Source organism: Chiloscyllium plagiosum, chromosome 10 (assembly GCF_004010195.1).
Source record: "Chiloscyllium plagiosum isolate BGI_BamShark_2017 chromosome 10, ASM401019v2, whole genome shotgun sequence".
Lineage (NCBI taxonomy): Eukaryota > Metazoa > Chordata > Chondrichthyes > Orectolobiformes > Hemiscylliidae > Chiloscyllium > Chiloscyllium plagiosum.
In genome coordinates this window covers 30,397,762-30,412,067 of record NC_057719.1, presented here as the reverse complement: position 1 = coordinate 30,412,067, position 14,306 = coordinate 30,397,762, and the positions used below count along the sequence as shown (strand labels likewise).

Sequence of the window (14,306 nt, the reverse complement as noted above, 5' to 3'; positions counted from 1 at the left end):
ATTAGTTTTGCTTGTTGTCTGTATAGGGTCTTTCAAATTCATTATCCCATACTAGGTAACATCAGGTATAGTTCATTAGTTTTAGTGTGTTGGTGGGTTTGTGGGCTACCATGATGCCAAGAGGTCTGGCAGTCATTTCCAAGATCTGTGGTGTAGGGGAGAGTTGCTAGGGTTTCTGGATGTGTTTTGTCTGCTTGTTTGGGTTTGTTGCTGAGCAATTGGTGGACTGTTTTCATTGGTTACCCGTTCTTTTTGAATACACTGTAAAGGTAATTTTCCTCTGCTTTGCGTAGTTCCTCTGCGCTGCAGTGTGTGGTGGCTCATTGTAATAATGTTCTAATGTAGCTTCGCTTGTGAATATTGGGATGATTACTTCTGTAATTCAGTATTTGGTCCGTATGTGTTCTTTTCCTGCAGACGCTGGTTTCAAGTTCCCCATTGGCTGTTAGCTTTACTGCCACATCTAGGAATGGCAGTTTGTTGTTGTTTTCCTCCTCTTTAGTGAATTTTATGCCAGTAAGGGTATTATTGATAGACTTGAAGGTTTCCTCTAATTTGTTTTGTTTAGTGATGAAAAGGGTGTCATCCAACCCAAGAACTTCTGAAGGCAATCAAAGACACCAAGATAGAAGAGGATGAAATAATGGTCTCCTTTTGACGTAACAGCTCTGTTCATATCCATCAACATTAACCTGGCCAAGGAAACACTGACTACACTCTTAGAAGAATCAAAGACGCATGCACAAAATACCCCAAACTACTTCAGCAAGGAAAATTTCGTCAAGCTAGTGGACCTATGCCTTTTACCACTCACTTCACCTTCAACAACAAAACCTACAGACCAACCATCGGAACACCCATGACATCTCTGATATCAGAGCTCTCAGCAGAGGCAGTAATGCAGAGACTCTAACAAACCGGTCTGCCAACCATCCAACCCAAACTTTGGGTCCGCTATGTGGTGACATCACTAAACAAAACAAATTAGAGGAAACCTTCAAGACCATTAATAATACCCTTACTGGCATAAAATTTACTAAAGAAGAGGAAAACAACAATAAACTGCCATTCCTAGATGTGGCTGTAAAGCAAACAGCCAATGGGGAACTTGAAACCAGCGTCTGCAGGAAAAGAACACATACGGACCAAATACTGAATTACAGAAGTAATCATCCCAATATTCACAAGCGAAGCTACATTAGAGCATTATTTCAATGAGTCACCACACACTGCAGCGCAGAGGAACTACGCAAAGCAGAGGAAAATCACCTTTACAGTGTATTCAAAAAGAACGGGTAACCAATGAATACAGTCCACCAATTGCTCAACAACAAACCCAAACAAGCAGACAAAACAATCCAGAAACCCTAGCAACTCTCCCCTACACCACAGATTTCTGAAATGACTGCCAGACCTCTTGGCATCGTGGTAGCCCACAAACCCACCAACATGCTAAAACAGCAGCTAATGAACTTGAAAGACCCTATACAGACAACAAGCAAAACTAATATCATTTACAAAATACCTTGCAAGAACTGTAACAAACATTACGTTGGATAAACAGGCAGAAAACTAGCTACCTGGATATATGAACATCAACTAGACACAATAAGACATGACCCACTCTCACTAGTATCCTTACATATGGATGAGGAAGGGCACCACTTTGACTGGGACAATGCATGCATCCTTGGACAAGCCAAACCAAGATAGGCACGAGAATTCCTAGAAGCATGGCACTCCAACCGGAACTCTTATCAACAAACACATTGACTTGGATCCCATTTACCACCCCTGAGAAAAAGAACAGGAAGTAACGTCACCAACTTAAGGAAACCTAAACGCATGAATAAAAAGCAGGCCATACCACCAGTGCTTCATCCGGAGGCTTACTGACGTTACCTAGTATGGTAACAAAGCATCTGAAACTGAACCTTCCAGCTCAGCAAGCAAACCTACATCCAGAACCTCAACTAGAGCTACAATTCTTCTCAAAATCGCTAATGTCGCTTTGTAGTCTGTCCCTTTTTTAGTTTGCTGATAGTACTACACAAGCATGATAGAGGATGTTTTCAGTGTGAAGGTGGAAGGTTGTTTCCGCAAGAGCTATCTTGGTGGTCACCCTTACTGATACTGTACTAGAGAGATGTACCTGCAGCTGCCATATTATTGAGGATGTGGTCAAATATGTTTTTCCCTCTTGTTGATTCTCTCACCACCTGCTGTAGATGCAATCTAGCAGCTATGTCCTTTGGACCTGACCAGCTCAGTCAGAAATGCTGCTGCTGAGCAACTCTTGGTTGTGGACATTGAAATCCCCCGCCCAGAGTACATTTTGTGCCCTTACCACCCTCTGTGCTTCCTCCCAATGTTGCTCCACATGGAGGGGTATTGTTTTTCAATTGAGGAAAGAGAGTACATGGTAATCTCATTTAATTCTCAAAGATATTTAGGAAAATTATACGTCTTTTTATTCACCAGTTTGTACTTCACATGTTTAAGAAAATTATATTCTGTAAAGTGACTTTAAAGTTTTGTTCACAATACAATTACTTGGAGTATGCATTCCAATTATAGAATTTTATGTTTAGTGTTAATCAAGCTCTTTGTTGTAATAACATTACAGGAGGGAGGGAGAGAGAAAAGTTTTCGGTATTGGCCTCGATTAGGCTCCAGGAATAACTCTGTCACGTATGGAAGATTCAAAATTACTACAAGATTTCGAACAGACTCTGGTTGTTATGCAACTACCGGGTTAAAAATTAAACATCTGTTGAATGGGCAAGAAAGAACAGTGTGGCACTTGCAGTATACAGATTGGCCAGAAAATGGCTGTCCAGAAGATATCAAAGGATTCCGATGTGAGTTTTATTGAATTCTGATTGGCAGCACTTGTCATTTTAAGTTTAAAACAAAATGTTTATGCTAAGGCATTTTGGCTGTATTGCAAAAAATGTTTCTTTAATAATGACCCCTTTTTAAATTTCTCATTGCTTTTACAGCATATTTGGATGAAATTGAGTCAGTGCGTCGTCATACCAATAGTACAGCAGACAGTAAAAATCCGGACATGCCTTTACTTATACACTGCAGCGCTGGTGTAGGAAGGACTGGTGTTGTGATTTTATCAGAAATTATGATTGGCTGCCTGGAGCACAATGCAGTAAGATTATCCTATTTGTTAAACTTGCTATGTCATATGATTCTGATAAATTCAAGCAACCTCTGCACAACTGATAAAACAACAGATATGTGTTTACTTGCTTTCTCCCGGTCTCCCATCACTTAAGTAATTTACAATTTATAAATCTGAAGGCACAATTTGTGATTCTGCAGAGCATTGAAGAAAATGATGACCTGCTTAACTGCAATTTCATTGAATCTATGAAGTTCCCCCTTTTGACTTAATTTGCACTCTGTAACTTCCAGTATTATGTGTCTCTTTCCAAAGTGAGCATAGATACAAAATACCCATTTAACAGGGCTATTATTTCTTCACCACCCATAAATCTTGTCTGTTTCTGTTCAAAGACCACAATTCCCCTCTACAATTGTTTCCCTTAATGTATTTATGAAAAATATTATTTTCAGCTTGATAATCCTTGAAGCTTTTTTCAAAATGTTCGTTCTTTTGTATTTTTCTTGTCTCCTACTGATAATTTTCTTCATAGCTCTTGCTTTTTGCTGAATTCCTTTTCTGAATTTCCTTTTCTGTTTTAATAAGCCTTTTAGCTTGATCTTTTCTGCTACCTTATTGCTTAACTGCATGTGTGCTATTAATCTGTAGGTTTACCCATCAGTTCAGCCTAGTTTCCTGCAGTTTGTGGCTCATCCCTAAAATTTACATCATTTAAATTTATAACCTGAGTTTGTAAATCTCTTTTTTTTTTAAGAAACAGCACATCCGATTAAATTGTTATGTTGATTTAAGTCAATATCATTCAATGAATATTAAATTAACTAATTCATGATCGTTGCTCACCCTGTTGTCCATGTATAATATGGCCTGTTCCCTTATTAGCTCTCATTTTTGCTCATTGAGTTCACCTTTTTATACTGTAGGTGTAAATCTCCTCCCATCTCCCCATTATGGTTGCATTTTTTTTATCCAATTCTCCTATATTTGTATTTTAAATGCACCTATTAAACACAAAAAAATCACTTATTTTGTTCAGCTTTAACATGATAAAATGTTCAAGTTGCTTCATAGGACTATTTGAAAATAAAACCTCGCAACGCTGAGGATTGTGCAGATTCTATCTTCAAGAGCTTGCATGATTTCACATGAGAAACAACTTTTTTTTCCCTCAAGGCAGGACTTATACACTTAATGGTACAGTCCTGGGGAGTGTTGCTGAGACCGAGGGGTGCAGGTTGGAGTTACAAGTAGACAGGGTAGTGAAGAAGGCATTTGGTACACTGTCCTTATTCGTCATTGTATGGATTATAGAATTTGGGATGTCATATTGTAGCTGTACAGGACATTGGTTAGACCACTTTTGGAATACTCTGTTCAATTCTGGTCTCGCTGCTATAGGAAAGATGTTATTAAACTTGAGAGGGTGCAGAAAAGATTTACAAGTATGTTGTCGGGATTGAAGGTTTTGGACCTATAGGGAGAGTCTGAATAGGCTCGGGTTATTTTCCCTGGAGTGTCGGAGGCCGAGAGGTGACCTCATAGAGGTTTCGGGCTAGTTTTCTGCTCAAACCTTACACAGTGCGCCCAGTATGTCATAGAGTTAGAGTTACAGCGCACAGCACAGAATTGAACGGAGTATTCCAAAAGTGGCCTAACCAATGTCCTGTACAGCCACAATATGACATCCCAACTCCTAAATGACATCTTCACCTCCCATCTACCTGCGACTCTGCTTTCAAGGAATTATGCTCTTGCACTCCTAGGTTTCTTTGTTCGGCAACACTCTCTCCAAGACCTTATCACTAAGTGTATAAGTCCTGTCTGATTTGCCTTACCAAAATGCATGATCTCACATTTATTTAAATTAAATTCCATCTGCCACTCCTCAGCCCATTGGCCTATCTGACCAAGGTCCCGTTGTACTGTGAGGTACTGTTCTTCACGGTCCATTGCACCACCAATTTTGGTGTCATCTATAAACTTACTATCCATACCTCATATATTCACATCCAAATCATTTATGTAAATTACAAAAAACAGTGGACCCAACACCAATCCTTATGGCACATGTCTGGACACAGGCCTCCAATCCGAAAAGCAACCCTCTATCATCACCTTCTGTTTCCTACTTTTGAGCCAATTTTGTATCCAATTGGCAAGCTTTCCCTGGATTCCACATAATCCAATCTTACTAACCAATCTACCACATGAAACCTTGTTGAGTGCCTTGAAGACCACATAGACGACAACTACTGCTCTGCCTCCTTCAATCTTTGTCACTTTTTCAAACAGCTACATCATATTAATGCGATATGATTTCCTTGTTGACTATCCCAAATCCGTCTTTGCCATTCCAAATGCATGTAAATCCTGTCCCTCAGAGTCCCCTCCAACAGCTTCCCTAGCACTGATGTTAAGCTCACCCATCTACAATTCTCTTTATTTTCCTTACAGCCTTTCTTAAATAATGGCACCACATTAGCCAACCTTTCAGTCTTCCACCACCTCACCTGTGGCTGTCGATAATGCAAATATCTCAGCAAGGGACCCAACAATCTCTTCCTTAGCTTCCCACAAAATTCTGGGAAACACCTAATCAGGTCCTGGGGATTTATCTACCTTTTGTGTTTTAAAACCTCCAGCTCCACCTTTTCAAGATGTCACTGTTCATTTCCCCAAGTTCTCTAGCTCCATGTATGACATAATAAATATTTTTTTTTAATTCCAGACTCTGGATATTACTACCATGCTGAATCTGCTCAGACAGCAACGGATGTTAATGGTGCAAACAATTACACAATATATCTTTGTCTACAAAGTGCTCATTCACTTTCTGAGAAGTTCTAGGCTGATTTAAGCTTGTATTCATAATGCTGTGATTTTGTAAGTGAAACAACTGATTGCAGAATTGTTTTAAATGAAGGAAGCGTTTTTCTACCCCTTGAGTTGAGGAGGAGAAAGTCAATTTGCATTAAAAAAAAAGTGCGATGTACTCAAATGGAGCACCAAATTTAAAGGTGAAGTTAAATATTTTACCTCTGATATTTTTAATTATTTTAAAATAGGCATTGTGCTTCATTTTAATGAAGAATATAGTTCAATACAGCATAAGTGAAACCTATCTTAGTGCAGTTTTTCACTTAACTTTAATTTGCACCCAAATTTAAGTAACTTTTAACCATTTCCTCCAGCTGAACATTATAAACAATAATATCTGGCATAAACATCATGAAACTCTGTATTTGGTGCATGATCAGTTTTAAGCTATAGTATGGAAGTATTTTACCTTTGATAGAGATGTGATGACTGCTATATTTCAATAGTAGGAGAAAATGAAAATATGCAAGCAGAACGAGTGAATGTGAGGTTGAACTGGTGCAAGTGGAAGTATTTTGTTAGAATTAATTTTCTAGTGTGTAAATAGGTGAAAAATCCTTTTTTAGGCTTATAATGTATCATGGTTTACAGAAGTAATGAAAATACATGTAATGATATGAAATAAACCAATCCTGTTTGTTTTTCAATAGACCTGTTCAGTTAGGCATGACTATCAACTTTGTAAAAACTATATGTATAGTTTAATTACACTCAATTACAATTATTGAAACTTAAATGTTATATGATTACTCAAAATAATGTAAGTTTATTCAGTTCATTTATCTACTTTTAGCTGTTAGACCTATTGTTATTTTTGAATTACTTTTAGCTTAGGTTTAAGTGAGTATTTTAGCACTGATAACTATTTGATGTAAGTGAGAGAGTCTGCACACAACTGGCTTTTGTGTGACCTTCACTGTAACATACTTTAGTGTAATATAATTTTGCAGTAAAGCACTTCAAACATAATCTATGAATTGGAAAACTGCTGCTAAGTGACTTGAGTTTACAAAGTTTAAAAGAGAAGGATTTCAGCTCAGTGTCCATAATGTTTCTTTTAAAGCTTCCTTACTGGCCTAATTTTATTGACTTCCACTTGATTCAGTAATTAGAAAAAAATGAGTTTATGACAAATGGTAGTTTGTTTCCTTTACAGGGTAGTATATTCAATCATGGGAGTATGAAGGACAATCTGTGAAACATTTTTGTGTATATATAAATTATGTAGATCACATCATATTCATAAATGAAATGTACAGGGTTTTACTTTGTGAAGATTATCTGAGTGCATGGTTTTGTACATTGAAGTCAACATATGCTGTATTCTTTCTTGGTGTTCTCTTTACATCAAATGGAATATGACCTGTACATTAATTATGGGTTTACAAATGTGGCTTATAATGTTTTGTAACTTGGAATTCTGTCACTTTGAGTAATGCTAGAAGAATTTGATATTGTAGAGCATCCTGTTGTAACCCATCCATCTGTTACATATTATGTGAAAGACATCTCTGTAGAGATGATGAAATATTTTTGATTGCTTCCTGAAAAATAAGTAACCATGTTTTGTAACTGCTGATTTAAATACAAATACCATTGTGTTGCGTAAATAAATCTTTGCATAATTTGGCTGAAGCATCTTTTCAGTATGTGACATTTTATGGGGTTTTTTTTTCAGATATAAGCAAAACTTTAGTTTTAACATTTTCCTGTTTGCATTTACCTTGACTAAATTTGCGTGTGCCAGTATATATGTAAAGCCACTTCGTAAAATGCTTTTTTTATGACACTTACAGAAACATTCATCAGCTTGAATAAATGATATAATCATTCCAGAACTTGGAAGCTTGATTGTATCAATTTTGAAAAGCGCACTCAAAATACACTGCAGCATCTTAGAATTGTGAGGTTTAGCCTCTTGAGCCTGCTCCGTGATTCAACAAGACCATGGCTGATCCGACATTCCTTATGTCCAGCCCTTGCCCCGTAACCCTTGATTTCCCTTACTTATTAAGAAGGTGGAGGCCGTTCAACCCATCACGTCAGCACCAGCTCTTCAAATGAGCTTTTTGCTTAAGTGCCATTTTCTTTCCTTTTCCCCACAACCCTGCACAGTTTCTATTCAAATAATCTTCTAATGCCTTCTTAAATGCCTGCCTCTACCATACTTCCAGGGAGTGCATTCCAAGGCCTAATTACTTACCCTGGAAAATAAATTGTTTCTTTTGCAATTTACTTGCCCCTCACATTCTTGATTCTTTTGCAAGTTACAAATTACAGGATGATTTGAAAATTTAGTGTATTTTAAAGATTTATTATGCATGTGATCTTGTATAAACAAGCTATGAATGTTTTAATTTTTTAGGAAAATTGCTTTAGGAAATGTTAAGAAGGAAATGTTTTATTCAGGATGCTTACACTTAAAACAAAAGCCATTTAGTCTACAAAAAAAGTAGGATTTGATTGTTACACATTTTACATTGACACACCAGCAGAGGGCAAATTTTATTGCAATTTGACGATAAAGTTGTTTGCTGAGAACTGTCACTTGCTAACTCTATTTTCCTCACCGAATAGTGAGGCTATGGAAGTTCAAAACTTGAGCATATCATATCTGGCCAGGTGAACAGTATTTAAAATATTTCAAACATACAATTACCTACAGATTACTATTTATAACAAATTTCATTATTTGTTTTAAACAATTAATTATACATTTGCACCTAGTGAAAGCTTTGATTTGGTGGAGAAACTAATAGTGTGTAAAATTGCTTCCAAATTACTTTCACAAAATAGTAGTAATTTGTTTTCACTTTTTTTCTGGTTTTTCTACCTATTCATTTTTTTGCTTGCATGCTGTTCATTTGTTTTTTGTTACCAGCCCCATACCATTAAATTCAATTGATTTAGTCTTGCATTTTCAGTTATAATTGATAATATAACAAATGAGCCAATTAGTTGTAATAAATTAATTTAAGAAGAACCAAAATCCTGGATGCCTGACGTAGGGATAAGCACATTTTAGATTTAAAAACCTTGCATTAGATATCTATCCCAAAGTCTTTACCCTAAACAATGTTTATGTTAATCTTTTAACGTTGAAGATAACTATCTAAATATTTACACATTTGTCACAATGTATTACTATTTCCTTCAGTACCTGAAATTCCTAATGTTCAAAAATAGTATATTTCACAACACTGATAAAATTACTCTCAAAATTCTCTACTGTTCAATGCCTATCTTTTAATACATTCATTAAGGTTTTTACTTTTACTTTAGCATCTCTCCGGTTTAGTCATTCAGGCTTTGTTGGTGATGGCTTTTAAACACATCTGAGTATGTACACAGTTTGCAGAATTTCTCACCATGTTGTCTATGCATCAGAGCATTGAATAATAGAGGGGTAGGTCACTTCATTTTGTAAGGCTTTAAAAGTTTCTTGGCTTTGTCCAATAAAAAAAAGTCATAGGAAGGAACTATGCTCACATTTTATTTTGTTTAGAAGTGCTGTTTTCTGTAATAAACCATTTAACCTCCCATGAGGGGTGGGAGAGAAATAGCATTTGTTTGAGGCTTCTTTGTCACTTAAAATTGGATGATTTATGTCACTTGTTCACTAAGTTGCAAGTTAATTTTTATGCACTTCTGAAGTACCCTAGGATCACCACCTCTATAAAAGCTTCAAATTCCTAGATGCTGTAAGTTCTATTTTTGCTGATAACATAGGACAAAATTCTAGTGCTTACAAATTGTGAGCTACAAATTGTGAGCTCACCTCTTTTTTCCCCCCCCCCCCCTGCCAAAAACCCATATCCTCCACAGTGGCAAGATCCTAGAATCTTGTGCTCAAGTAACCCTACTATCTAGGATATGTTCTTGACGTTCTTTGGAACATTCTTCAAAATAGTACTGCACCCCCTGTGATGTACAAACTAAAGTAGTCAAATTCTGTACTTGTCTATATACAAGGGCTCCCCTTAAAGCTGTGAATGCTGAGCTATGAATACGCTTCCTCTCCCCTCCCCTGTCAAAAAAGAGGTTGACTTGTAAATTATGAATAGTAAATCTGACACGCACCTTTTTATTTATACATTAACCTTACTGTATTCCACTTTACAGGTTGAGATTAATGCTTTTTTATTAATAATGGAAATTCCTTTGAAAACACGTCAACATTTGTACGTGATTTGTTGATAAGCCAATCAAATCACATTGACTTGTTTTTTTGAAAAATGTCATTTTTGTAACTTTCTACTGTCAAGATTAAATAAAAATTATATTTCACACTAATGTGAATCTTTTTTTTCCATTTAATCCTTTCCTGAAGTTTTTGTTTGACGTTACTCTGGAAAGCCTGGACACAAGCTTTGTTTTTGTCCAGAAAAATGTATACACTGGCTGAAAGTTGGTCTTGCAGTCTTGAGGTATGGAATGTTAACAGTTTACCTGGGTTTAAAAGAAACAGTAGTTTAAAGGTAACTTAATCAGTTATAGTCCAACAGGTTTATTTGGAAGTACTAGTGTTTAGAGTGCTACTCCTTTGTCAGGTAGCTAGTGGGGCAAGGTCATAAGACAGAATTTCTAGCAAAAAGTCATAGTGTCATGCAACTAATACAATATATTGAACTAATGTAGATTGCTGTTAAGTCTTTCATCTTTTAGAATGGGTTGCTGGCTTCAATTGATTAATATATAAATCCCAGAACTACTTTCAAGTCAAATTCTCGAGATAACTTAAACTTTTATAAAAGAAAGTGACATCTCAGCTCAGGCAATGCATTAAAGGTGTGAAGTTAGAGCCTGTTGTATTCCAATCTTGAGTCAGACTGGTTCTATTTCCAAAGTAGAAATTTATAAACTATCACATGGATTGACTGCCAGCAGATTGTGTGCTTTTTGAGCAAAATCGAATGTATCTGCAAATATAATTCTGCAAATGCAAATTCACCCCATAGACCGTGTGCGTGTGTGTGCGCGCGTGTGTGTGTGCGCGCACTAGAGTTTGTACATGAGTGTGACTGTCTGTGTGTGTGTGTGTGTATATAATGTAACAGGGTCACCTGTGGTGTGATATGAACCCCAGGTCCCGGTTGAGTATCAAACTCAAGAGAATCATGCTCATGGATATCAAACTTGGATACCAGCCTCTGCTTGGCCACTCTGTTGTGTATCCCGAAGTCCACCTTGGAAGACGGTCACCTTAAGATCTGAGGCCGAATGTACTTAACTGCTGAAATGCTCCCTGACTGGGAGAAAGCATTCCTGTCTGGCAATTATTGCATGGTATCCGTTTATCCATTGTCATAGCGTCTGCTTGATCTCGCCAATGTACCATGCCTTCGAGAATCCTTGCCTGCAACATATTAGGTAGACAATGTTGGGAGAGTCACATGAGTACCTGATGCATTCATGGTGGGTGGTGTCAATGTCGACACTCTGACACGTCTTGCAGTGGTTGCCGTGACAGGGTTGTATAGTGTTGTGGTCAATGTCCTGAAAGCTGGGCAGTTTGCTGTGAACAATGGCCTGATTAAGATTTGGTTGTTTAAAGGGGAGAAGTGGAGACATAGGGAAGGTGTTGGCGAGGTGCTCATCCTCATCGATAATATGTTGCAGGCTGCAAAGAACATGGCATGGTTTCTCCACTCCTGGGAAGTACTGACAACGAAGGGTACACTATTGGTCGCATCCAGTGTCTCATGACTAAAAGCAGGTACAGATGGCTACTGGATGGATAACTGTTGAAGAGTCTGATGGATTATTCTGTACCATACAACGGTTTGGTTCAGCTAGGTCAATAAGTTGTGACTTCTAAAAAGATGACTATAGAAGGAGAACATCAGGTCATTATAAAAGCATCAGACACTGGTGTGTCATGCTCTACTTGACCATAATCTTCACAGACTTATGAAAAGGATACGGTGATGGCACCATACATGTCAAGAGGATGGATTATTCTGTGAGCCCATTGCAGCAACATGATCTGGAGTTCCACATCATTGATTTAAAGCTTAAAGTTACTCATTTCAATTGGGGCAAGTCTAAAGCTTGGATTGGTAAACCTCAACACTCCAGAAGAGATTGCCAATGTGCCACAAGTGCACTCAACAATTACTACAGAACAGTTCCTACAGTGATGTGCTTACAAGGTTATCATGTCTTCCAGGAGAATATTATTTTGATGGTGATGAGAATGTAAGGTCAATTTAGCATTTGCTAAACAATGCTCCGGCATACCAGCAACAATAGGGAATGGAGAACAAGGGAATAATCAAGAAAATAACTCTTGCAAAACAGATTAGCAGCATGGAAGCAGTGAAACCACTTGGAATGCTGACAGGATGCCCTGAAGAGGTATCCTATACCAATCATGAAAGCAGTTTTCTAACCACTTTTTGAACATCATTCTGGAGATGCAGGTACTTCTCCACGTTGTTTGGCATTTCCACTGCTCCAGCATATTATTAATGCAGACAACATGAGATGGTGGTAATCTTCCTAGAGTGGAAACTGTAGTGGATGATTGAAGAAGCCAATGCTGACTGATCAAAATCTAGTCCGTCTACTTGACAGATGAACCTGAAACTGAATAAGAAAAAGTTACAATGAAAAATGGCTAAAATACATTGGTCACATATGATATCAAAATGTCTTCAACTGGATCCTGAAAGTGAGTGCTGTAGCTATGACGTAGTGACCAGTACAGGCCGTTCTGCTATTACACCCATTTTGTTAATGCAAATTCACTATAATGCAATTGGCAAATTAGGGGCATTGTTTCTAAAGTGTGATCTGGTTATAATGAGGGGAAAAGATAGAGTCAACGGCCAGAGACTTTTCCCCAGGGCAGATTGACTGGTACGAGAAGTCCATAGTTTGAAGATATTAGGAGGAAGGTATAAAGGAGACATCAGAGGGTAGGTTCTTTACGCATGGAATGCGTTGCCAGCTGAGGTGGTGGAAGTGAAGTCATTGGGGCATTTAAGCGACTGCTGGACATGCACATGGATAGTAGTGAGTTGAGGGGTGTTGTCGGTTAAGTTACTATATTTTACGTTAGGATTAAGTCTCGGCACAACATCGTGGGCCTCAGGGCCTGTTCTGTGCTGTACTTTTCTATGTTCTATTATAACATGATTCCGGCCCCATTAGTTTAAATGGTGCTACTATTACATGATTTTCTTATAATATAGGATTGTACGAGAACGGAACTACCGTGTTATAGCAGAACTGACTGTAGATGTGAAAGCAGTGCAATGTTTTGCTAGATTTGACAGCTGCTTTGTAGCATCTTTGTCTAATTTATTGCCAGAGCATGAGCCATTACACCAACTTCTCTGTCGAAGATTTACAGTGGTTTTGGGGCACAGAACTAGAAGCAGTGTTCACTAAAATGATCTTGTGACAGCTACACCAGTGTTGAAATGCTGTGATGTAAACCATGAAGTCACTCTGCTGTGTGGTGCCAATGAAACAGGACTTGGAGCAGCCTTATTGTAGCAAAGACAGACAGTTACATTTGCATCCAGGGCAATAACATAAATGGTGGCGAGAGTGTGTTGCTGGAAAAGCACAGCAGGTCAGGCAGCATCCAAGGAGCAGAAGAATCGACGTTTTGGGCATAAGTCCTCATTCATTCCTAATGAAGGGCTCGACTCTAATCTCCATTTGTAGTCCTCACTTACTCCCAATAACATAAACAGCGTGACAATATGCTCAAATTGAGAAAGCGTGTCTGGCCATTGTCTGCTTGTGAGCATTTCCTTCCATACCTACTTGGAAGGCACAAAGTCCCACAAGCCAATAGAAAGCATTTTCCTCATGCTCCTACTATCTGCTCCAAAGCAACTTCAAAGAATTTATTCTGATCACAGAGATACCATCTGGATATGGTGTAAGCAAGGGAAGCACTTGTACATTGCAGCCCTGTCAATAAAGAAAATACAGACTGCTTCAACAGAGTAAAATCTCAAAAATTTCATAATGTAAAGCAACAGCTCATCATGGTCTGAAAATCATCAATGCAGCAGAAACATTGAATATAAGACAAGCATCTAACTCATTAATCTAACTATCCAACAAAATGCAAATCTCTAAGTTTGTAAGAAGTAGCAATGAGGAAGGTCTGAGAGTGTCAATAACAATGCTGTAGCAACTCAGCAGGTCTGATAGCGTCTGTGGATAGGGAAACAGTTAATATTTCAAGTCTAGAATGACTTCAAAAGCAAAGATTATTAGAAAGTAGAAAAATAAAACTAATTTTGGCAAAGGAGGACTAAGAGGGTAG

At 37.8% G+C, this 14,306-nt stretch overlaps 1 protein-coding gene across 4 annotated transcripts in view; it reads left to right on the top strand.

Annotated features, from left to right (window-relative positions):
- The window catches only part of ptpn21 (protein tyrosine phosphatase non-receptor type 21), an 87,083-nt gene extending 76,821 nt beyond the window's left edge, over nucleotides 1–10,262 (top strand). For all 4 annotated transcript variants that reach the window (XM_043697288.1, XM_043697286.1, XM_043697290.1 and 1 more), the window contains exons 17-19: nucleotides 2,627–2,861; nucleotides 3,003–3,163; nucleotides 5,868–10,262. In XM_043697288.1, the coding sequence (XP_043553223.1) occupies nucleotides 2,627–2,861; nucleotides 3,003–3,163; nucleotides 5,868–5,996 (525 nt within the window). In that variant the 3' untranslated portion in view covers nucleotides 5,997–10,262. The remainder of the gene's footprint in view (nucleotides 1–2,626; nucleotides 2,862–3,002; nucleotides 3,164–5,867) is intronic.
- The last annotated feature ends 4,044 nt before the right edge of the window (nucleotides 10,263–14,306 follow it).